The sequence below is a fragment of the Anolis carolinensis genome, chromosome 4 (assembly GCF_035594765.1).
Source record: "Anolis carolinensis isolate JA03-04 chromosome 4, rAnoCar3.1.pri, whole genome shotgun sequence".
Classification (NCBI taxonomy): Eukaryota; Metazoa; Chordata; class Lepidosauria; order Squamata; family Dactyloidae; genus Anolis; species Anolis carolinensis.
Genome location: NC_085844.1, coordinates 249,460,606 through 249,486,454, shown reverse-complemented (window position 1 = coordinate 249,486,454; position 25,849 = coordinate 249,460,606). Strand labels below are relative to the sequence as shown.

The 25,849-nt window shown below is 42.5% G+C and overlaps 1 protein-coding gene across 9 annotated transcripts in view; it reads right to left on the bottom strand.

The window, feature by feature from the left end:
* Positions 1–25,849, bottom strand: part of tpx2 (TPX2 microtubule nucleation factor) — a 112,199-nt gene that overhangs the window by 3,646 nt on the left and 82,704 nt on the right. For all 9 annotated transcript variants that reach the window (XM_062979157.1, XM_062979159.1, XM_008122878.3 and 6 more), the window contains 8 exons: positions 23,965–24,098; positions 11,680–11,834; positions 10,551–10,722; positions 9,099–9,237; positions 8,388–8,604; positions 7,258–7,359; positions 6,155–6,328; positions 4,006–4,152 (listed from right to left, as the gene is read on the bottom strand). In XM_062979157.1, the coding sequence (XP_062835227.1) occupies positions 4,006–4,152; positions 6,155–6,328; positions 7,258–7,359; positions 8,388–8,604; positions 9,099–9,237; positions 10,551–10,722; positions 11,680–11,834; positions 23,965–24,098 (1,240 nt within the window). The remainder of the gene's footprint in view (positions 1–4,005; positions 4,153–6,154; positions 6,329–7,257; positions 7,360–8,387; positions 8,605–9,098; positions 9,238–10,550; positions 10,723–11,679; positions 11,835–23,964; positions 24,099–25,849) is intronic.

Below are 25,849 nucleotides of genomic sequence, written 5' to 3'. Positions count from 1 at the left end.
AAAATACATACGATGCTCTTAATATAAGACTATCCAGTTCTGATCAAATCATTCTCATCTTCTTCAATGTAAATGTGCTTATGTATCCTTTTAATAATAATACAATAAAATAATACATCTAATAATAATAATAATAAATACAGGAAAATAATACATCTAATAATAAGTAGAGTAAAATAATAAATGTATTGATAATAATATAATAATAATAGAGTAAAATAAATGTAATAGTAGCAACAATAATAGAGAAAAATAATAAATGTAATAATACCAATAATAATAGAGAAAAATAATAAATGTACCATACCATAGCCCATTAATTATGGAAATAAATGTTAGGAGTACTACTAAAAAATGGAGACTAAATGATAATATGATTAAAAAGGAACAAGATATTATTAAATTGAGAGAAATGACCAAAGAATATTTTAAGTTCAATGATACACCGGAGACAACACCTAAAATTATATGGGATTCCTATAAGGCGGTGGCCAGAGGATTTTTCATCCAACAAAAAGCAATAAAAAATAAATATAAATATCAAAGAGTAAAAGAACTACAAACAGAGATCGATAGAAAAGAGATGGAATTAAAAACTAACCCAGGAAACGAGAAAATTTTAAAACAATTAGGTGTGTTAAAAAACCAAAAGAAAAATTGGGAATTAGACAAATTAGCAAATCAGATAAAATGGACAAAACAGTATGGATATGAAAATGCCAACAAGCCGGGAAAATGGCTATCAAGATTAATTAGGAAAAAAAGGGATGCGCAACAAATATTACAAATCAAATTAAAAGATAGAGAGATAAATACTGATAAGGAGATAAGAGAAGAATTTAAAAAATACTATAAAGAATTATACGACAAAGATCAAATTAGTCAAGACGACATAGTAGAATATCTATGCCAACAAAAACTACAAAAGATTACAGATGAACAGAGGCTAAATTTAAATAAGGTAATAGATATCGACGAAATTAAAAAGGCAATAAAGGATCTAGATGCAAATAAAGCGCCAGGCCCGGATGGGTTCATTGCAGGCTTCTATAAAATTGAGCAGGACGTAGTCCTTCAACATTTAAAAAAAATAATGAACCTGGCCCTAACTGATAAGACCATACCAGATACTTGGAAGGAAGCTGAAATCATAATGATACATAAGGAGGGGAAAGACCCGAGTGATGTAAGAAACTACCGTCCAATCTCCCTGTTAAATACAGATTATAAAATCTTTACGAAAATATTAGCGAATAGACTAACAGAATTTCTACAGACATGGATTGAAGAAGACCAGACGGGGTTCTTACCAAATCGTAGTACAAAAGACAATGTTAGAATCATTGTAGATGCTATTGAATATTACGACCAGAATTGCCAAAAAGAGGTCGGCTTTCTATCGCTTGATGCGGAGAAAGCCTTTGACAAACTCAATTGGGATTTTGTAAAACTGTTATTAAAAGAACTAGATTTTGGAATGCAATTCATAAATGGAATACAATCGATTTATAATCAACAAAAAGCAAAATTAAGGATCAATGGCGAAATAACAGAAGAATTTGAAATAAAAAAGGGCACTAGGCAAGGCTGCCCGTTATCCCCTCTGATTTTTATTTTGGCGATAGAGATACTCCTAAGATCAATCAGGAAGGATCCAAACTTAAAAGGCATTAAAATTGACAAACAAGAAATTAAAATACGGGCATTTGCGGACGACTTAATTTGTATAGTAGAAAACCCAAAATCTAAATTAAAAGATTGGTTAGAAAAAATTGAAAAATTTGGCAAACTAGCGGGAGTGAGTATAAACAAGGACAAAACGGTGATCCTGACAAAGAATATTTCTTTAAAAGATCAAGAAGAAATAAAGAGGATATCAGGCTTAGAAATAGTAAAAAAAATTAAGTATCTGGGAATTTGGATTGGAGTCAAAAATAACCAACTGTTGGAACTAAATTATAGTATAAAATGGAAAGAAATTAAAAAAGATTTAGAAAACTGGAAGGACTTAAATCTGTCTTTATTAGGAAGAATCGCGACTGTCAAAACGAATATTTTACCCAAATTACTTTATTTATTTCGGAATATACCTATTATTAGAAATATGAAGCTAATTAATGGGTGGAATAAGGAAATAAGTAGATTCATATGGAAAAACAAAAAACCCAGAATCAAATTAGCAATAATGATCACCCCAAAATCAAAAGGTGGATTCGGCCTCCCAGATTTTAAATTATATCATGAAGCCTGTACGCTAGACTGGATTATGGATTGGGTAAAATTAGAAAAAATCAAAATCTTAACACTGGAAGGTTACGACCTAAGAAAAGGCTGGCACAGCTATTTATGGTGTGACCAATTTAAAACTGAAAAAAACTTCGGAAATCATTTCATTAGATCATCCTTAATCAAAACATGGATAAAATACAAGAGATATTTTTATGGGAAAACCCCACTCTGGTTTTCACCCTTAGAAGCACACCAGAGAAGACTTCTTGGTTGGAATAACTGGCCGACATATAGGGAAATCCTAAAGAAACCCCTTAGAACAGAAGAAACACCTCAAATTGAGGAATTAAAGGAGCTTCAAAAAGGATATAGCAACGTATCTTGGTATCAGTATTTACAGATAAAGGAGAGTTTTAAAAAAGATAAAGAAGTAGGGTTCAATTTGTGTAATGGATTCTGGGATAACATACTTTTAAGGAAAAAAAAGTCATAACTCTACTATATAATAAATTATTAGATTGGGCAACAGAATCTGAAGTAGTCAAAGAATCAATGCTAAAATGGTCAAGGGATGTAGGTCGACCGATTCTAATGGACGAATGGGAAATAATCTGGAATAAGAAAATTAAATACTGCCTAGCAACCGATCTTAAAGAAAATTGGCTAAAAACAATACATAGGTGGTATCTAACACCAAAAAAAATAGGTTATATGTTCCAGAATATAGACAATAGATGCTGGAGATGCAAAGAACAAGTCGGCTCATACCATCATATGTGGTGGGGCTGTAAGAATATTAAAAAATACTGGAAAGTAATTAGAGAGGAATGTGGAAAAATTTTAAAAACCAAATTTGAATGTAAACCAGAAATATTTCTATTAGGACTATCCCCTATATCAGATAGCAAGAGGAAAGATATAAAGGTAAATAGGAACAATGATGAGAAAATCTTCACATTTTTAGTAACTGCAGCTAGACTTGTAATAGCGAGATATTGGAAAGGAACAATTATCCCAACTAAAGAAATGTGGCTGGAAAAAGTAACAGAGATTAAGAATATGGATAAATTGACCTACATGGTCAAAAAGAATACCGGACGCGCCATGAAGGAAACGGACTGGTCAGACTTTGAAAAGTATCTACAAGAAGAATTAAGAAGATGATGAATAAACAGACTGAACAGGAAGACAGAAGAGTGGAAGTCTACCCCCCCCTCCCTAGTTAGACAACCTTTCCCAGTTCCTTTCCCTTCCCTTCCTCCCTGACAACCTTCCCCCCATCCATTCCATCGTCCCCGATGAGACCCCCATCCCCACCCAATATCCTCCCCACCCATATCAACCCCATTCTTTCCCTTTAGTCCCCAATTGAGTGTACTAAATTTCAATAAAAAATCATTTTAAAAAAATAAATGTACCATATATTCTCGAGTATAAGCTGACCCAAATATAAGCCAACCAGGACCCTCACCTGAGTATAAGCAGAGGGGGGCTTTTTCAGTCTTAAAAAGAGAGCTGAAAAACTAGGCTTATATTCGAGTATATACAGTACTTCGGTCACATAATGAGAAGACAGGAAAGCTTGGAGAGGATGATGATGCTCAGGAAAATGGAAGAAAAAAGGAAGAAAAAGCACTAGGACTCTGTTGGATACTACAGTTCTGGATACTCCTCAATCTAAGATGAAATGGAGCTTGACCAAGAACACCCAACAGGCTTGCGAGTCCAAAGAGCCAGATCCGACTTTTGCATCCCAGCCGAGTGCTGCCCTCTTACCTGTTGCTGCCACATTTCTTGCCACATGGCCCCTCGTTTATCAATTTCTAGCTGGAAGGGCTCTGGTTTGGTGGGGCTCTTCACCTTCTTCTCCGGCAAGGTGATGCGATCAAAATGAGGCAGCTGGTGAGCTTTGAACTTGGGGACCTACCAAACAAAAAAAAGCAGAACATGGCTCAGCAGTGCTTTCTCTGTAGACAGCCCTCCCCCACTAGTTGCTCACTGAGAGGCTTGATGCATGGTGAGCCAACCCCAGGCACTCTACGATGGAGATGATTCTCTAGATTCACTTCAGCTGAGCTTCAGTCCTGGTCTGGGAAACAGAAACTGGCTTGGATGGCGTACAGCAAGCATGGGCAAACTTGGGCCCTCCCTCCAGGTGTTTTGGACTTCAGCTCCCACCCTTCCTAACAACCAGCTGAAGTCCAAAACACCTGGAGGGAGGGCCCAAGTTTGCCCACGCCTGGCCTATAGAGTGACTTATGCCATGACAGAGGCAAAAACCCCTACTGACTTCTTAGCCGTTTTTTAGTTTGCTTATTGTTAACACGCTGCTGGATCTTTAGCACTATCCATGCAAACAGCTATCTGTACAGGAGCAAAAAACCCTTCCCAGCCCCGATGGGCAAAAAGTTGTGCCCCCTATTTCGATGGTTCTTTGATTGAACGGTCCTAGAAGATGACTGCTTCAAACCTCAGTGGTAATGCTATGAGGTTTTACACATTTCAGCCTCAAAGCTAGGTTAGCAATGATTGTTAGCTTGTTTTTAATTACTCTTGTGAATCTTTTGTAAGGCCCACAGCCACTTTTTTAAAAAAATAAAAGTTGCTGAAATATTTGGCATCTGGCTCAGGACGAATGCAGTGCCTATATACAACAAAACAGTTCCACTGGAGCAAGGTAACAATTTGCCATGCTTTTCACTTCCACAAGGATGATTGAGATGCCTTGTCAGGACACACGGGATACCAAGAAATGCAGACTCAAAAGTCTGTTGGGCCTAAATGGTGTTTTTAAAGGAAGGTGAGGGGGAAGAGGGTATGGGAGGTGGGAACTGAAGGAGTCAACAAATCATAAAGTGAAGTGTGATGAATGGTTACAGAAAAGTCACTATTCATTATGAACAAATAGGGAGAATGGGCCTTCCCTGAGTTGACAGCAGGATTAACTCATTCATTCAGCTTTTATCCCGCCTTCCTCTGGATCCCAAGATTGTTCAAAACATTAATTTAGAATAATAAAGACATTTAAAATGGAATTGAGGGTAAAATCCCCCCTTTTGCCACAGCGATTGAGCAGCCAAGGGCCTGTTTAAATAGAAAGCTCTTTGTGTTGTCAAAGGCTTTCATGGCTGGAATCACAGGGTTGTTGTGTTTTCCGAGCTGTATAGCCATGTTTCAGAAGCATTCTCTCCTGACGTTTTGTCCACATCTATGGCAGGCATCCTCACAACCTCTGAAGATGCTTGCCATAGATGTGGGCGAAATGTCAGGAGATAATGCTTCTGGAACATGGCCATGCAGCCTGGAAAACACACAACAACCCAGAAAGCTCTTTCTTGCTGGTGAAGCCAGTAGGGAAAGGGCCAACTGAATCTCCCAAGGGAGGGATTTCCCAGCTCTCCCGGTGACTTCACATATATGTTCTTAAAACTTGGGAAGGCTCAAAAAGGGTGATATGGTCCTCCAAAAATTCTGGATTTAAACCACAATTTTAATAGATTGTAACAAGTAGGACTTGATTCTGCAATCCACTGAGTGATTTTGGGGAAATCGCTCACTCTCAGCCCCAGAAAACCCATTGATAGATTCGGTTCACCTTAGCATCGCCATAAGTCAGTAATAACTTGAACGCATGGAACGTTTTCTTACAGTTTAAAAATCACCAGCCAACCAAGAGGAACACTCATACACAATTCAGATAGTAAAACTGATAAGAGCAAATCTCCTGAATGAGCCTCCACCCTTCCCTTCTCTTCCCTGACAACATTTGCTTTATTTTTGTGACCATGCAAATGTGTGTGTTTCTATGGCTAACACATATCTCCAGATATGGAAGGACCACATAGCTCCTTTTTCACCAACAGGTTGACATCTCTATACGAAGAAAGCTTTCCCAAGCTAGATGCGCTTTTGTTGCACCATATACCTCTTCTTTCTGAAGCTCTTCAATTTTTTTCTCTTTCTGGAGCAGCCTTTCTTTGTCCCGGGAGTCAAAGGAAAAGGGGCAAATCTCCACTTGTCTTGGCTCTGTGGTCTTTGGCTTGAAGGGCACCAAAAAGTGTGGCACTGGCTTGGCTTTGATCACGGGAACTACTTCTTCCTGTAGGAGAGAACACCATCAGATATGCACCAGGAAGGCTGAGAGGAGCAAGGAAACTGCATAAAGTGCAATATTCTTCCCCAGATTCATGTCATCTAAGGGGAGAACATTAAGGAGACTTGGAGAAGGCTGAACAGTTGCTGCCTTGAAAAATGATGCAAGCTTGTTTTCTGCTACTTCAGAGATTAAGGTACAGAGAAATGGGTTTAAACTACAAGAAGAGAGATTCCACCAAAAAACATTACAGGAAACACTTCTAACAGCAAATGTTGTTTGGCAGGTGTCACGCCCTGGCAGCGAGAGCACTGGAAACCAATACACAGAGGCCAATAACAGTCTAATATCTTTATTATATATATTATATATATATATCTGAACTGGAATTGTCAATAGGGAACATCTGGAACGGGGCAGAGTCTTGCTGAATTGGCACTAAACCTGTTTCCTCATTGCTATTGTCCACAATAGAGTCAGGTTCACGGCCCGGGGATCCATAGGACATCACAGCAGGAGAAACTCCCGCTTACTGTCTTGAAGTTTGGTGGAGTCTCCTCCTCTGGAGGTTCTTAAGGAGAGGCTGGATGGTCAACAGAGATGCTTTGCTTGTGTCTTCCTGCATGGCAGAATGGGGTTGGACTGGATAGCACCGGGGTCTCTTACAAGTGTTTTTGTAATCTCCAGAATCCCAGCCTTGTTTCACAAAAGCACTCCACAGCAGCAGTCTGCCACCTGCATGAGTGCAGTCCTATGGAATTAGCCAGCAATCCTATAGAGGTGTTTTGCAATGGCAAAATGGTTGCAAGGCTACACAGGCAGAAAATTTAAGATGCCCATTCAGCCAGAGCCCACTGCACTCCATGGCCCTGCAGTCAAACAGAGAGGGAGTTGGTTGCTGCTGTTCAAAACATTAGTGCAAAAATCACTATTACCTTCTTTTTCTCTTCTCTTGCCAAGGCATTAACTCTGTTCTTCAGGGCAAAAGCTGGAGACATGGGAACTGTGACGGGAACCTGTTTCTTCTCTGGAACACCCTGCAGGAACAAAACAATGGGAAAGTGAGGGACTGTTACCATGGATGCCACCAGGATTTTTTAAATCATCTACATTAGGACAATGTAGGACAAGCTAACCATCCAGTGGGGACTCAAGGAAAATATTGAAAATCCAGCTAAAGATTATACCTGGCTGACACTTTTAAAGGGGCAGTGCTTGTTTGCTTCATAAAAGACTTGCCTTTTTCCTCCCAGCTTTCCTAGATGGATTTTGATCAAGACTACGTTCCGTCAATGGTACTTTGCAATATTTTTCTGCATGCAACAAATCTGTCTTTTCTATATGAGGCTCTCTGCTGAGGAAATTCTGTGCATTTAAAATGGGACTCTTGTGCTTGGGGCACATTCAGGATTTCTCTAACTGTGAGGCCTCAGGATTAGCTTTACACTGCCCAGGGCTGCACAGTACAGGGAAGAACTGATTGCAGATAGACAATACTGTCTTTCAGGAGTACCTTCTTCTATATTGACAAGGGCTGCAGTAAAGATCTAGCTATTTGTTGTTTTCCTCTCCAGTAAGAAAACAAAAGAAAAATGGTGCAATGTGGTTGTTGGAGTTGGGCTGGCACTGCAGAGATGCAAGTTTCCTGAACTTAGGGAAGCTGCTGTCTTTCTTATATTTGTCTGTCTCACAAAAGAACAAGGGCCACTGCTTTGACCTCATTAGAAAGGCGGGACATAAATATAACTCAATCAATGGCTAGTACTTGCTTGGAAGCAATTCATCAAGATGCACAACTTGAGGCTGTCACTGGCATATAATGCTCCCACCAGCCCTAGGCAATGATGATGGAAGGTGAATTATTACCTGGATAGCACAGCTTGCTAAATATTTTATCCAGTGTCAGAGATTATAGGCCTCTAAAACTACCAATAACAAAGAGCATGAATGTATGCCCTCCTTGGCTGCCCAGTGTATGTACAGAATATTGAACTAGACAAGCCGTGTTGTTTGGCCCAGTCCCAGGGGCTCTTTCATGTTCAAGCATGTAAAGTGAGGGAATTACCACCACATCCTCCAGGATTTTAATAGGGCACGGCCTTGAGTGGAACTCATAGTGTTCCTCCTCCTGCGGTTTCTTGTTCTCACGGTCCTGAATGCGCTTCTCTATCTCCAAGTTGAAGCCAATCGGTTTGGTGGGTTCTTTCGTTGGTGGCTTCTTGGGCAAGAGGGGACCTCCCTCCAAGATCCGGTGGTTGAGTTCCTGAGCTTTGAACTTGTACCTGTGGGATGGGGCAGGAGACAGTGAGTAGAGTCAAGTTGCTCTTGATTCCAGAGTAATCATCAACTCATTCCCCATTTGACTTTAAACGACTCAGCAAAAAGAGGCTCACAATCAAAGCCGAAGGGAGCCCAAGCTAATAAAAAATGAGAAAGATCTCCATGTCAGGCCTGTGTGCAATGAGGCAAGGAATGAAGTACAGTATGCAGTAGAGCTGGTGCAGGCAGAGGAGGGATGTCGTGCAGCTTGCCAGGTCTAACACGCTAAGCTTGGGTGCTGCCTTCCGGAGCACTAGAAAACATACTCATGCCAAAAATCTGAGGGGGGCTGTCATTTTGCAAGCTTCTTCTCTTCAGGGTCAATATGCCGAGCACCTCACAAGGCTTGCTTTGTGGAACCCCAGCTCTGGGTATCTCCCATCTCTGCCTGGTCGCCTGCAGTCATCCTAAAGGACAACTCTTCAGATGTGCTTCATGGACAAAGAGTTCTACTTACTGCTGAAGCTTGGCAATCTCCTCAGCCTCCAGTTCAGCAGTACTCTTGCAGGTAGCAGGCCTGGAACGAGACCTAGTTTCAAGGCGGGGAGTTTTTGCTATTGTCAACTTGGGTTTTAAAGGTCTGTTCTCATTTGTGCCTGCAGAAAGAGAAAAAAGATTCCTTTAGAATATTAGTAATAACGTCCTGACTGTCAGAGCTACTTGATAGTGGAATATGCTGCCTGAGAGTTAGGTGGAGTCTTCTCCTTTGAAGGTTTTGAAATAGAGGCTGGATGGCAATCCACTGGGAAGGCTTGGATTGTTCCTGCATGGCAGAATGGGTTGGAATGAATGGCCCCTTGTGGTCTCTTCCAACCTATGGTTCTACTTAAAAGGTCAAAGACATAATTGAAGCAAAAGGCTCCATAATTCAGATATGAGGATTTAAGTCTTAAACTTAGCAGGTAAGTTAGTATTTATTAACAGCCACACATTAAAAAGAATCCTAGTCTCTGAAAGCACTAGAAAAGCATGTAAACTGATAGAATGGTAACCTGATATGTTTACTAAAGCCAGGTGTCAGTTTCAGTAAGTCCTGTGTCATAATCTTATCTCTTTTTAAACGTTGGGGGTTCACAATTCTAAAATTTGCAAGTAAACATGATTTATTCCAAGAGAAGGGACCGGATTTATAATACAAAGTTTTCTAGGACATTTGAACAAATAGTTGTTCTACACTCAGGCATTTAGAGATGTTTTGCCACTGAAATCCAGTCTGCTACAAGTGCATAGCTCCCACCCAGCCCACAAAAAGGGCAGAAATGGAAAGTACGTGAATTGAAGTTAATGCTCTGTAATGTGTATAACTTTATTCCTGCCGGCTATATGGTGTGTGCACATGTGACAAAATGTATCAGAGCCTGACAGACAGCAATTCTCAAGAGGGCAGGGGAGTGAACGGTTGCATCCCTGACCAGTATGACCCAGTGTCCAATTTCTGCTTTGGGACCCTTGGGGGAAGCATGAACTGCCAAAAAACACAGACAGGGACAAAAATGTAAGTCCTACTGGGGTCCCTTTTGGTTTAGAAAAAAAAATGTATTTTGGGATGTTAAACAACAGAAAGACCCTAACCCAGACATGGGCAAACTTCAGCCCGCCCTCCCTCCCTCCCAGCTGTAAAGAATTGTGAGAGTTGAAGTCCAAAACACCTGAAGGGATGAATTTTGACCGTGCCTGGCCTAGCCAGTGAACTGCCATAACCGGGAGTTTTCTAGGAGCAACAGTCTGTCTGTTAAATAGGTCAAAGGGAAAGAAAAAAGGCAGAGAACGTGAAACCGCAAAAATAGTGGGCTGTGTACAATCTGCAGGCCACACTGTGCCACTCATGACTCAAAGGGACCGAAAGTACAGTGTCCCCCCACCCTACTGGTCACAAATGGATTCCCAGCTCTCAGCTTCCCAGCTTTACCTTCGTTGACTTTCCTGCTTCTTAGGTGGTAACGTGGGGGAGTGTTTTTCTGGAAGTTTTCTACTTGCTGAGCCAAGGACACATATTCTCCATGGGTTTCGTCAAACTTCCTTTTGTTGCCCTGGGAGAGATTGAACGGCTTTGGGATTGTGGGTCTTTTGGGCAATTGGGCCTGTAAAGAGACACAACCAGCTAAGACCAAGCTGCTCTGCCAAGTTGAGAGCTGTTTGCCCAATATGACCTGTCCAAACACTGGCCTTTGCCACAAGACTATTAATAAAAGAAAGGGAGCAGTAGCCTCTCCTCAGTTTCTAAAGAAATGGCAAAGTCTTATGGCGCCTTAAAAGAACAACACATGTTTGGGCCATAAGCTTTGTGGACTTAAACCCATTTCCATCATATACATGAAAAGCTGCCTCGCTTTGCAGATATGTATTTATATACATACTTGGATTAGGGGAGGATGCAAGAACTTACACAGAACAATGGTTATCTGAATTGTAGTTATTCAACAGTAGTTGTAAGGTAATATGGAAATATTAGGGTACATAAACTGTTTAAAAAGTATGCTTCATGATGATACTATTTTGTCCTGTCAAAATTCCAAGAGAAAGTATGATTTGCAGGTGATTACAATCCATCATCCACAAGACTCCATCTAGGGCTAGGTGATTTCAAAGGATCCAAGGCCATTTTTGCATCCCAAGATCCAATACAGGCTGCAACCAATATTTATTTTTAAAATGTTGGCCTATGCATTTAGCAGCAAAATCAGACTTGGGGGCTCTACGTTTTTCTATCCCTGACCTGGAGGCTAAACTACCTTTTGATCACAGTTTATGAGTTAAGTCTCTTATCTCTGCTAAAATAGTCAGATTAGCACAAAACAACTACTGCTAATGAAAACAACAAAATATGCTGCCTCTTTATGTCCAAAGGCAAGGCCGGTCAGAAACACAACCGATTTTCCAAATACATCGGCACCCATTCTTTCTGAGTTCTTCCATGCCACTCACAATGTATGTGGTTCTGCCTGCTGCTTCGGCCAGTGCTTCCCACTTACAAAGTGCCGCATCTAACCGCACCTCAATCCCCCCACCTTAGATCTGGGCGCCCTTCCCTCTCTCACCGGAGACGGCGGGTGTTTCCTCAGGGCTGCCACAAAGTCCACCTCCTTGTATTCTGAGGCAGGCTGGTTTTCCCCGTGCTGTTTAATCCTGTCATCTGTGGAGAAATGGAAGTCTACTGGCTTTGTTACATGGATCGCCATCTTCATAGGTTGACCTGAAGGGAAGAAAACGGGGTGTGTGCGAAATTTCATGGCATATATTCCAAGCCTTACAAGTTTCAATGAGTTCAGGAGTTCCAAAAGGCAAATCAAACTATTCAAACTAAAGCTTTGGATAAAAGTGGCCTGCAAAACATACTACATTGGGTGATTTACGTTAGGACCATCCAACATTAGTGGGGAGGATTACATTAGTTGGACAGTTCAGCAGAGCAGAGGGCCTGGGGAAAACACAGTTTTTGGACCACGATGTCCACAATCCTCCCCGGTTGGCTTGGCCATTACACATACTGGCTGGAGGAATTCTAGAACTGGCAATTCAAAAAGTAACTTTGTCAAGCAGTTCTCATATAAGTTGCCACACTGCTCCGATAGAACTCCTGAGCCAAAGGGAAGCTGGAGAAAAGTGAACAAGAAGGTAGAGCATCTTCCTTATGAAGGAAGGCTAAAAGAGACTGTGACCTTGGGAGATTAATTTCCTTCTCCAATTCCTATCTTTTTTACTCATATTGATAACCAGACTTTTAGTCTGAAAAACGTATTTGATGCATGGAAAACACCTTATATAGTTTAGGGCACCTTTATAAATTAGATACACTGGAAGACCAGCCAAGGGAGGGGTTGGGAGCAACCTGACAGTTCTACAAAGCAATTTCTTTTTTACTTTGTTCAGAGGGGAATTTTGGAATCACCCAATAGAACAATCTGGCAGTCAACATAGGACAGGTGCTCCCTTTCAAACCATAGTTTAGTAAACACTGGAAGCAATTCAGGGTGTCAGCAATGTTAACTGCATATAGAAGTTGCTCATTCCAGCTTTCTGAGGGTAGGAACAATGTCTATAGTAGGCAGCAGGAAACGATGCTCAGAAGGACCCCGCTCAGACCTCATGACAAGCCCAATCAAGAGCAGAATTATAAACCAATCTTAGGCATGTGCAGAGATGGACACTAACCTTCCTTGGTGCGGGTGACGGAATAACAAAATTATGCATTGGTACATTGGGAATAGTGATACAGAAAGTGCCTGTGTCCATTCAGCAGGGCTGAGAAACTTTTATTACTGCAATAACTCCCAGTCTCTCACTATTGCCAGTACTAGATGGGGTTTTTAGAAGCTAAAATCCAACTTTATCAGAAAGGGCAAAAGTTTCACACTTCTGCAGGATCCCAAGATGTACTTCCAAGGGCCTCTCTTCATCTGCAGCAGTGCTGCTCAACATGGTGGTTCCTAGATTTGGTTTAAGGTAGGCATGGGGCAACTTCAGAGTTTTGGACTTTTAACTGCCTAACCAGCTTTTAGGAATTATGGCAGTTGAAGTCCAAAACACCTGGAAGGCCAAAGTTGGTCCATGCCAGATGTAAGGAGTATTGTCAGGAGTTTAAGTGGCTTTCTGAAACTGAAGATAATAATAATAATAATAATAATAATAATAATAATAATAATAATAATAATAATAATAATAAAACTTTATTTATATCCCACCACCATCTCCCTGTGGGAACTTGGGGAGGCTTACATGGGACAAAGCCTGACAACAAGGACCATTATATCTTAGGGACCGCCTCATTCCTTTTTTCCATCAGTGGTCACCTTGATCCTCCCAGGAAAATCTCCTATACGTACTGGGCCCTAGGGAGGTACACCTGGAAGCCACAAGGCGTAGAGCCTTTTCAAGCTATGCTCCAATTCTGTGGAATTCATTGCCTCCATATATTAGAGCAATGTCGGAGTTGCGACCTTTTGTAAAAACGCTCAAGACTTGGCTGTTTGGTTGTGCATTTAAGTAAATCAGATCTAATTTGCCAAATAGTCACTGTTGAATGTTTTTAAGTTGAATGTTTTTATATTGTGGAATGATATTTTAAATTGTAAGCAGCTCGGAGCACTCTGGTGGAGAGCGACTAATTAAGAAATAAAGTGAAGTGAAGTGAATATAATTAAATAGAATAAATGGAAACAATGCATAATTCACAGTATAAAAAGATAAAAACAGCAATACAATATAAAACTGGGACATTATAACAATAGTTAGTAATATATCAGTCAACCACCAGGTACAGTTCTATCATCTCCATGGATGGGGAAACTAAGGCAGCAATGCAAGATAAAATGATGGCTAAAGTGCATAGAAGGAAGGATCTAATAAAATACAGGATAGATTATTAATACCATCCGGAGCTGGTTATCTAATAACTGTCTCATCAAATGATAATCACAGTGTTATGATTGAGCCTCATGGCTCTGTTACTGACAGACGTGGGCGTAAGACTCCTCGAGAGTCAGATACTCTCGAGGAGCGAGAAAGAAAAAGACTGCGAGACATTTTTGCAGCACCATCTGACGAAGAGTCTTTTGAGGGGTTTACGGAGAGAATGGAGGAGGGGCTGGTTAGCTCGGAGGAGGATGAGATGGATTGGACTCGGGTGAGGGAGGAATTGGGTGCCACTGGCCATGATGGGATAGAAGATGAATGGGGACCTTCAGGATTAGACCCATGGTTTAGCTGGAGGGATGGGACGGGATCCACAGCTGGAGATGCTGTGGGGCGTAGTCAGAGGTGTTCCAGCTCTGATGAGGAAAGTGATGAGGAAACGCCCGGGTTAAGGAGGACAGCTGACAGTGATGAGGATTTGTAACTGGCATAAAATGGGGCTTGGGAGCAATTGCAAATTGCGTTGGGCAAGGTAATCTGGACGAACGCTTGGGATCTGTGTGGGACGCTTTCCTGAAGACTGGTGTGTTTTCGTGTGCTGATACGTAAGTTGTTTTGGAATTCAGGGTCAGACGGCGGGAGGAATTGTGTGGGCATTTGTTTGTGCAAACCTGTGCTTACTCTTATTAGCTTGACCTTCCGTCGTCTTCTTGACGGACGCCATCTCCTGCTTTGAAAACTCGGACTGAACTGACCACGGCTTGACTTCCCCCTTCTTGGACTTGGAAACTACAAACGTCTGCTTCTGGCTTTGATCTACGGAAAGGAACTGGGTCTACTCTACTGCTACAATCCTTGGCTGATCTGTTCGTGTTGGAAATCCTGTCTGCTGTGTGTGTGGGAGTGACGCAAGTTACTCTAAGCACAGTGTTGGCAGCAGAGAGGAATCTGCTGCCAATTAGTTGCATTCTTTTGTATCTTTTGTTCCTCGGCTTTTGTTTTGTTTATCCCCAGGCTGAAGCAAGCAGTTTGTTTTTACCCGGATTAAACTCCGGTTTATTCCGGTTTATCTTTTGAACATTTTTTCTTGTCCCTTTTTGCTCCTAAAGGCTAATACTGCCTGGCCCTTGTATTTTACGGGCATTTTTGAGTTCTGTAATCCAATAAACTCTGTTATCTTGAACCTTGTGGCGTTCTGTCCTTGACAGATTGCCCAACGCCATAAAAAGTTTATTGCAGTAATAAACCCGTCAGGAAGACGATGGAGGAGTTAAGGGCCAAATTTGAGCAATTACAAACGGCTTTTACCGTCAGTCAAGCAGCTCATGCTGTGAAAGGACATGTTTTGACTCCTGAACGCTTTGACGGAACCAGGTGCAAGTTGCCAACCTTTTTGGCACAAGTGGAGCTTTATTTTGCCCAGCTCAGTGCTCATGCTTTTCCTACAGACACTAGCAAGGTGGCATTTATTTTGAGTTTGTTGACCGGTCCCGCAGGACAATGGGCCACTAATTTAATTTTGGGAAATGACCCAGTCAAGGACAATTTGAATGATTTCAAAAAGTTATTAACTGACACTTTTGGGGATCCTCTCCGCACGGAGAATGCTGGGTGGGCTCTGTATCGGTTGAAACAGGGAAAGGGGACTGTTTTGGATTACTTAAATAAGTTTAATTTGTATCGCCACCAGCTGGATTGGGGGGAAAATGCATTCATGCTTTTATTTACTGCTGGGTTAAGTGATATGCTCCAGGATGAATTAGCACGCTTGGAGCCGGCTGAAAATTGGGACGCCTTAGTAGCTAAGGTGCTGCGTTTGGACGCAAGGTTCGAGGCTCGTAAACACTCGAAAGCAATGTGTGCGTCACCCATGCATGTTACCAGGGCACCTGTGGTGATGGGGGAAGAGCCTATGGAGCTTGGGGTCTTTAAAAAGCTGTCTACAGAAGAAAAGAGCCGTAGGAGGCAGCTGGGGTTGTGTTTGTACTGTGGGAATGCTGGGCATTTTGCCAAAAACTGTAATGTGAAACCTTCTCAGCTTTCGGGAAAAGGCCAGCCCTAGTGCGACGTGAGTCCAACGCACTAGGGCTCCTCAAGCAGTCGACTGAGGGGAGGAAGCATGTTTTCGTACCCATTACATTATCTGTTGGGGGAAGGGAACTTGTTTCTACTTTGGCACTGCTGGACTCAGGGGCTACGGTCTCTTATGTAGATATTGAGTTTGCCAAGAAGCATGGCATTCCTAGAGTGCGCAAGGCATGCGACGTGTGGGTGGAAGGAGCAGATGGGAGACTGCTGGAGACTGGGGTGGTTAACCAGGAAACCTCAGCAGTAATGTGGGAAGTGCAGGGAGTAACGGGAACGTTTGTGTGGGATATTACGAGCTTGCCTAGATATGATGTGATCCTGGGGATGGATTGGCTAGCTGTAGTAAACCCACAAGTAGATTGGGCGACACGTAAATTGACCTTAAAGAGGCAGGATTGTTGCACTCTGAATGTTACTCAATCTGATATGGAGGGAGTGCCTGCTGAGTATGGGGAGTTCTCTGATGTATTTTGTAAAAGAGAAGCGGACAAATTACCACCGCACAGGCCATATGATTGCGCCATTAAGCTAGCAGAAGGTGCGAAATTGCCAGCAGGAAGGCTGTATGCCTTGACTGTACCGGAAAGGCAAGCTTTGCGAGAGTTTCTAGATGAAAATTTAGCCAAGGGGTTTATTCGCCCATCTAGCTCTCCAACTGCGGCACCAGTATTCTTTGTAGCCAAAAAGACTGGGGAACTTAGGCTGGTCTGCGACTATCGGATCCTAAACAAATATACCATTCGGGATAGGTACCCGCTACCTTTAATCTCGGAACTGTTATCAAGGGTGCAAGGGGCCAAGGTCTTTACCAAGCTTGACCTGCGGGGGGCATATAACTTAATCCGTATACGGGAAGGGGATGAATGGAAGACGGCATTTAACACGTGTTTCGGATGCCACGAGTTCCGAGTCATGCCTTTCGGACTTTGCAATGCTCCTGCGGTCTTCCAGAGGTTCATGAACGATGTGTTCAGGGACCTAATTGACCAATTTTTAGTGATTTATTTGGATGATATCTTGATTTTTTCTAAGGACGAGAAAGAACATCGTCAACATGTCAAGCAGGTTCTGCACCGTCTGCGGGCTAATGGGCTTTTCGCCAAGGCTTCCAAGTGCGTCTTTCATGTGCCTGAAGTGGAGTTCCTAGGTCATGTAGTGTCAGGTAGGGAACTTAAAATGGACCCACATAAGGTTGACGCCGTCAACTCATGGCAGGAGCTTAAGACTAAGAAAGATGTGCAAAGGTTCTTAGGTTTCGCTAATTACTACCGGGAGTTTATTCCGAATTTTGCAAAGCTCACGGTACCTTTGACGCAGCTCCTGCGTAAGAAACAGCCATTTGTGTGGGGGCGGGAAGCTCACGATGCGTTTCTACAACTTAAGTCTAGTTTTCAATCGGACAACATACTAACACATCCTGATGTTGACAAACCGTTCGTGGTAGAAGCGGACGCTTCTAGCTACGCGTTGGGGGCTGTATTGTCTCAGAAGGATTCCTCAGGGACCTTGCGTCCCTGTGGATTTTACTCGCGGCAACTAACACCCTTCGAGCAGAACTATACCATATGGGAGAAGGAGTTGTTGGCGATTAAGGTGGCGTTTGAGGTGTGGCGGCACTGGCTTGAAGGGGCATGGCACCAGATCGTGGTCAGATCTGATCACAAGAATTTAGAGCACTTACAAACAGCAAAGAAGTTAAACCAGCGTCAAATCCGATGGGCTTTGTTTTTCTCCAGGTTTAACTTCAAGGTACAGTTCGTGGAGGGGAAGGCAAACTTGCGGGCCGATGCTTTATCCCGCAAGCCGGAGTTTAAGACCAATGAGCAGGTAGTATGTCAGACCATCTTGCCTACTGCCTCTCTATATGTTGTAGATAATGAGCTCGGGTTACATGACCAGATCCTTGAGGCTCAGAGGGATGATGTGTGGACTCAGGAGCAACTGATGCTGCTATCAGCAGGTAACCGTACAATACTGCCGCATCTACAAGATCAAGACGGAGTATTGGTACGCAGGGGGCAGGTCTACGTACCAGTGGGGGCCCTCAGGTTGGAGGTGATTAGAGCCCACCATGACGAACCCATGGCTGGGCACTTTGGCAGGTTCAAGACCGTACAGCTTATCACCAGGAGCTACTGGTGGCCAAAGATGCGGCAAGACATTCTGCGCTTTTGTGACAGCTGCGCTGTTTGCCAGCAGAGTAAGACGCCTGTTGGGCGCCCTAGAGCAGGGGTCCCCAAACTTTTTAAGCAGAGGGCCAGTCCACAATCCTTCAGACTGTTGAGGGGCCGAATTATCATTTGAAAAAAAATACAAACAAATTCCTATGCATACTGCACATGTCTTATTTGTAGTGCAACAACAACAACAATGAAAGAATACAATATTTAAAAATGAAAACAATTTTAACCAACATAAACCTATTATGATTTCAATGGAAAGTGTGGGCCTGCTACTAGCCAATGAGATAGTCAAGTTAATTAGGATTGCTGTTGTTGTTGTTGTTGTGTGCCTTCAAGTCATGTCAGACTTTGGCCGAGCCTAAGCCTAAAATTAATTATTTATTTACTGCATTTATTTACTACATTTATATCCCACCCTTCTCACCCAGAAGGGGACTCAGAGCAGCTGTATGTACATACAATATATTATATTATTAGCATAACACAATATTAGCATTATATATTACTATATTGAACTATACCACTATACTATTATATAATACTAGCTGTGCCCGGCCACGCGTTGTTGTGGCGAAGTATGGTGGTATGGGAAATAAAGTATTGAGGAATTGGTGGTAGTTAAGGTAAAGAGTAAAGGTGTGGAGTCCAGATAATCCAGTTAAAGCAGATAATATAAGATTATAAATGGGTTATATAGCTGTGTGGAAGGGCCTTGAGTCTACACTGCCATCTAATCCAGTTAAAATCTGATAATTTTATAGGCAGTGTGGAAGAGGCCTAAGTGAGGCCTAATCCTGCCTGTCCCTTGGGTTGCTAGGAGACCAAGTGGGTGGAGCTTAGCCTTCTAACTGGCAGCAATTGGATAAAAACAATTATTCCTCTCCCTCTAATTAGGACTTTATTTTTCTTTTCTTTTTGTTGTATCAACCTAGAGGCGTGGATGATGGGTTGTGTTGTCAATTTTCGAGGTTGTGGGGTGTTTAGTTTTTTTGCTTTGTCGGTCGCCAGGATTCCATCACTCTTTTATATGGTACTAGCTGTGCCCGGCCACGCGTTGCTGTGGCGAAGTCTGGTGTTCTGGGAAATAAAGTATTGAGGAATTGGTGGTAGTTAAGGTAAAGGGTAAAGGTTTTCCCCAGAGATTAAGTCCAGTCGTGTCTTACTCTGGGGGTTGGTGCTCATCTCCATTTCTAAGCCAAAGAGCCGGCGTTGTCCGTAGACTCCTCCAAAGTCATGTGGGATGACTACATGGAGCGGCGTTACCTTCCCGCCAGAGCAGTACCTATTGATGCACTCACATTTGCATGTTTTCGAACTTCTGGGTTGGCAGAAGCTGGAGCTAACAGTGGGGGCTCTCTCCGCTCCCCCAATTCAAACCTGTGGCCTTTCAGTCCAGAAGTTCAGCAGTTCAGCGCTTTAACACGCTGCGCCATCAGGGGATATTATTTCCTAAAGGTTGTGAATATACAATATTTCTGATTGGTTTTTTTTGTTTGTTGGAGGCAAGTATGAATGCTGCAATTAGGAAAAATGATTAGGATGTAATGGCCTTGCAGCTTTAAAGCCTGGCTGTTTCCTCCCTGAGTGAATTTTTTGTTGGGAGGTGTTAGCTGGCCCTGATTGTTTCCTGTCTGGAATTCCCTTGTTTTCAGAGTGGTGTTGTTTGCAATATTTTATGTGCTTCTACTGTCTGTGGCCCTGAGAAAACAGAGGATTTTCCAGACTTTGATGATGGGAATACTTTGTTGGGAGGTGTTAGCTGGCCCTGATTGTTTCCTGTCTGGAATACCCTTGTTTTCAGAGTGATGTTGTTTGCGATATTTTATGTGCTTCTACTGTCTGTGGCCCTGAGAAAACAGGATTTGCCAGACTTTGATGATGGGAATACTTTGTTGGGAGGTGTTAGCTGGCCCTGATTGTTTCCTGTGTGGAATTCCCCTGTTTATTTACTGTCCTGGTTTTAGAGATTATATTGTTCTGCATTATTCTATCCCAGTAATTATTTCATATTAATGAAGAATCTCACTTATCCAACATTCGCTTATACAATGTTCTGGATTATCCAACGCAGTCTGCCTTTTCATAATCAATGCTTTTGTAGTCAGTGTTTTAAATTCATTGTGATATTTTAGTGGTAAATTTGTAAATACAGTACAGTAGAGTCTCACTTATCCAACATAAACGGGCCGGCAGAACGTTGGATAAGCGAATACGTTGGATAATGAGGAATTAAGGATAACCCTATTAAACATCAAATTAAGTTATGATTTTACAAATTAAGCACCAAAACATCATGTTAGACAACAAATTTGTCAGAAAAAGTAGTTCAGTACACAGTAATGCTATATAGTAATTACTGTATTTATGAATTTAGCACCAAAATATCACGATATATTGAAAGCATTGACTACAAAAATGCGTTGGATAATCCAGAATGTTGGATAAGCGAGTGTTGGATAAGTGAGACTCTACTGTAAATACTACATAGCATTACTGCGCATGGAACTACTTTTTCTGTCAAATTTGTTGTATAATATGATGTTTTGGTGCTTAATTTGTATAACGATTACCTAATTTGATGTTTAATTGGCTTTTCCTGAATCCCTTCTTATTATCCAACATATTCACTTATCCTGCCGGCCTGTTTACGTTGGATAAGTGAGACTCTACTGTATATTGATAATCTTAAATTATCTGCTTAGAACTGGATTATATGAGGCCCCTTCTTCACAGCTGTATAAAATGCACACTGAAGTGGATTATATGGCAGTGTGGAGTCAAGATAATCCAGTGCAAAGCAGATAATATAAGATTATAAATGGGTTATATAGCTGTGTGGAAGGGCCTTGGGTCTACACTGCCATATAATCCAGTGCAAATTAGATAATCTGTGGAAGAAGCCTAAGTGAGGCCTAAATCTGCCTGTCCCCTAACTGAAACCTGGCTGTCCTTTGGCTGAGTCGGTTGCTAGGCAACCAAGTGGGCAGAGATTAGCCCTCTAAACCGGCAGCAATTGGATAAAAAAATTATTGCTCTCTCTCTAATTAGGACTTTATTTTTCTTTTCTTTTTGTTGTATCAACCTTGAAGCGTGGATGATGGGTTGTGTTGTCAAATTTTGAGGTTGGGGGGCCTGTAGTTTTGTTGTTTTGTCCACTGCCCTGATGCCATCACTCTTTTATATATATAGATTACTATTAGTATTATATTGTATAACATAAGATTATTATCAATATTATATGTATATACAATATCTTATATTATTAAAAGTGATATAAAAATATTATATTATAAAACTGAGGGCGGGGGCCAGGTAAATGACCTTGGAGGGCCGCATCCGGCCCCCGGGCCTTAGTTTGGGGACCCCTGCCCTAGAGGGTTGTTGTCGTCTCTACCTGTTCCTGAGAGGCCATGGCAAATCATTTCCATGGATTTTATTTCGGATTTGCCTAAGTCTGGGGGTTATACTTGTATTTGGGTGGTGGTGGATTTATTTAGCAAACTGGCTCATTTTATTCCTTGTTCGACCATTCCGGCGGCCCCTACGTTGGCCTTACTATTTACCAAGCACATCTATCGTTTGCACGGAGCACCCGAGGTGATTATTTCAGATAGGGCTCCGCAATTTGTGTCACGCTTTTGGAAACACTTCCATGAGTGCTTAGGGACTAAGTTAAACGTTTCTTCAGCCTTTCATCCGCAAACGGATGGACAGTCGGAACGGGTTAATGGGCTCTTAGAGCAGTATTTGCGTTGTTTTTGTTTAGATCAACCCACGGCTTGGGTGAAGTGGTTACCAGTGGCGGAGTTCGCTTACAACAATGCGGTGCACACGTCTAGTCAGCATACGCCGTTTGAGCTAACTTATGGTTTTCACCCACGGGGAGGTGTGGCGCCGTCGACCAATGTGGTCTCTTCGGACCCTGTGTACCGCTCTTCGGAAATGGCTGCATTGCATGATGTTGCCCGTCGCTTACTGTTGGAAGCTAAGGCGACGCAAAAGACTCAGGCTGACCGTCACAGGCAGGCAGGGGAGGAGTTGGAAGAAGGGGATTTGGTGTGGTTATCTTCCAAACATATTAAACAGGCTGGGGGAAAGTTTGCGCCTCGGTATTTGGGTCCCTTTCCTATCGTTAAAAAGATTTCTTCCGTTGCGTTTCGTTTGCGTTTACCGTCTAGTTTAAAGGTCCATCCAGTCTTTCATCGTTCGCTGTTGAAACTAGATACCTCCAGTCGTCGTGGTGCTATAGCGGAGGGTATCACTGCCACTTCTCCGCCATCGGGGGAGGAGGCCTTTGTGAGAGGGGATAGTGTTATGATTGAGCCTCATGGCTCTGTTACTGACAGACGTGGGCGTAAGACTCCTCGAGAGTCAGATACTCTCGAGGAGCGAGAAAGAAAAAGACTGCGAGACATTTTTGCAGCACCATCTGACGAAGAGTCTTTTGAGGGGTTTACGGAGAGAATGGAGGAGGGGCTGGTTAGCTCGGAGGAGGATGAGATGGATTGGACTCGGGTGAGGGAGGAATTGGGTGCCACTGGCCATGATGGGATAGAAGATGAATGGGGACCTTCAGGATTAGACCCATGGTTTAGCTGGAGGGATGGGACGGGATCCACAGCTGGAGATGCTGTGGGGCGTAGTCAGAGGTGTTCCAGCTCTGATGAGGAAAGTGATGAGGAAACGCCCGGGTTAAGGAGGACAGCTGACAGTGATGAGGATTTGTAACTGGCATAAAATGGGGCTTGGGAGCAATTGCAAATTGCGTTGGGCAAGGTAATCTGGACGAACGCTTGGGATCTGTGTGGGACGCTTTCCTGAAGACTGGTGTGTTTTCGTGTGCTGATACGTAAGTTGTTTTGGAATTCAGGGTCAGACGGCGGGAGGAATTGTGTGGGCATTTGTTTGTGCAAACCTGTGCTTACTCTTATTAGCTTGACCTTCCGTCGTCTTCTTGACGGACGCCATCTCCTGCTTTGAAAACTCGGACTGAACTGACCACGGCTTGACTTCCCCCTTCTTGGACTTGGAAACTACAAACGTCTGCTTCTGGCTTTGATCTACGGAAAGGAACTGGGTCTACTCTACTGCTACAATCCTTGGCTGATCTGTTCGTGTTGGAAATCCTGTCTGCTGTGTGTGTGGGAGCGATGCAAGTTACTCTAAGCACAGTGTTGGCAGCAGAGAGGAATCTGCTGCCAATTAGTTGCATTCTTTTGTATCTTTTGTTCCTCGGCTTTTGTTTTGTTTATCCCCAGGCTGAAGCAAGCAGTTTGTTTTTACCCGGATTAAACTCCGGTTTAATCCGGTTTATCTTTTGAACATTTTTCCTTGTCCCTTTTTGCTCCTAAAGGCTAATACTGCCTGGCCCTTGTATTTTACGGGCATTTTTGAGTTCTGTAATCCAATAAACTCTGTTATCTTGAACCTTGTGGCGTTCTGTCCTTGACACACAGTGTGCTCCTTCAACATTCACATGTTCCCAGATCTTTATTATTGTATTAGTTTCCTACTGTACTCTTTAATATTTTGGGTGAGCCACTCCAGAAACATACACGTCTATAGCATATATATAGCAAACAGAGACAGCCTGGGCACATACGTGTAAAGAGATAGAATGCAAATAAAATTGCCTTGCAGCATAAGTCTTTGTAAGCCACTCCCTTCACAGTTCTCATGCCAAGCTCCTTCCAAACTCACCTGGTCCAGCGATGGCTGCTTTAAGAGACTCCTCATTCTTCCTGCGCAGCTCAACCACTTCTTGCTGTAGTTTTTGCATCTTTTCCACCTCTAGCTCCTCTGTGGTCTTTCCCTTGACAGAGGGATTCCTCCTCCTGGCAAACAATATAAAGAGGACCAGGGCTTTCAGTAAAGGGAAAGGCACAGGTAAGGCAGCTCCTATGCCAAAGGTAGGAAACATGTGATGCCCAGATGGTTGTGGGCTGCTACAACTCCCAGCACCCCCATCAAGGGCCATGCTAGCTAGGGCTGTTGGGAGCTGATTGGAAGATGCTGGAAATAGCAACCTTCTATACTAGTTATTTTTTATGTATATAATTGAGATTGCTGACTATATTGTATGTATGTATGTATTGGTGTGTATTTTCCCTTAACTCTGTTGTTAGAGGTTGTGGGAGGGACTACAGACCATGTGACTCTGATCTTAGGATGTTCAGAGTGAGACTCCATTTTAGGATGCGTTTGAATCAGAAGCCAGTTGGAGTCTGTTAAGTCAGCTGAGGCTTGAGTCAGTTTAGAGCTAGAAGTCAGTGGTCAGTTGATGACAGAGCAGGAGACTGCTGCCCTGGAGACTAGGACACGGAACAAGGGCTTCAAACTACAGGAAAGGAGATTCCACCTGAACATTAGGAAGAACTTCCTCACTGCGAGAGAGCTGCTCAGCAGTGGAACTCTCTGCCCTGGAGTGTGGTGGAGGCTCCTCTTTGGAGGCTATTAAACAGAGGCTGGATGGCCATCTGCCGGAGGTGCTTTGAATGCGATTTTCCTGCTTCTTGGCAGGGGTTGGACTGGATGGCCCACGAGGTCTCTTCCAACTCTGTGTATAGTCAGTATGCTGCAGTGAAATAATATATTTGTTTGCAGCAGATGTATAGTACAGTTTAGTACAGTTGTATAATTCAGTTAACATGAAACCAATAAGCATGAAGTTTGTAAGTAAATCAACTATGTTAAACCTTTAACAAAGACTACTCATTTGTGGTCTTTTGAGAGCATAATTTAAAACCAAAATATTTTGTGGAAGAGTAGATATATTTTTGGGCAACTGAAATAACATTTCTGAAGATCTGCTATATATTTTGTGCATTGGCATATCTTTGTTCCTAACAGTTCAAAGAGATGACCAAGGATTTCAGTCTAACGCCAGCCAGCAATAGAACATAATAGAATAACTTTATTGTCATTGTACACTGTAAAATGAAATTAAATGCTTTCCCCAGCACACATCACAAAAACAACACACCCATCTCTCCACACTTCAACCACCCCCACCCCCCCCAATGCCACATCAATACGAAAACATGCAGACCGAAAATAAGACACCACATTTCTCAGAATAGGCCTCAAATCTCTACTTCGAAATAACCACACTTCAAAGTGCCAGGGACCATATCGCTGCTGAATCTCATCCATTAAGTATCAAGTGGCCTAATACAAAATAGTCAATATCCTGCGAATTAAGACCCCATATGAAATAAAATTTGAACTTTTTAGCTAGAGACAAACTTTTGTGTTAGGTAGTCATCCACACATTTATACCACCCATTAAACTACCATAATAATAATGAATGTGTTCTTGTGCTCACACCATTAATTTCAGTGGGGCTAGCACTGCAGGCTTTTGGGTTCTCAACTTTAGTGATCAAAGTAATACAAAGAGCATTCTAGACAAAGTGCCACCATAACCCAATTATTCATAAGTGGAGATATTCAAGTTTCTAGACCAGGGGAAGAGAACCACAGCATGTCTGTGGGCCAAGCCCTGGACTTTCCAGGACTTCAAAGATGGTTAAAAAAAATACCCCCACCTGCTTTGTTTGGTACAAAGAATAGTTTCACAGAATGG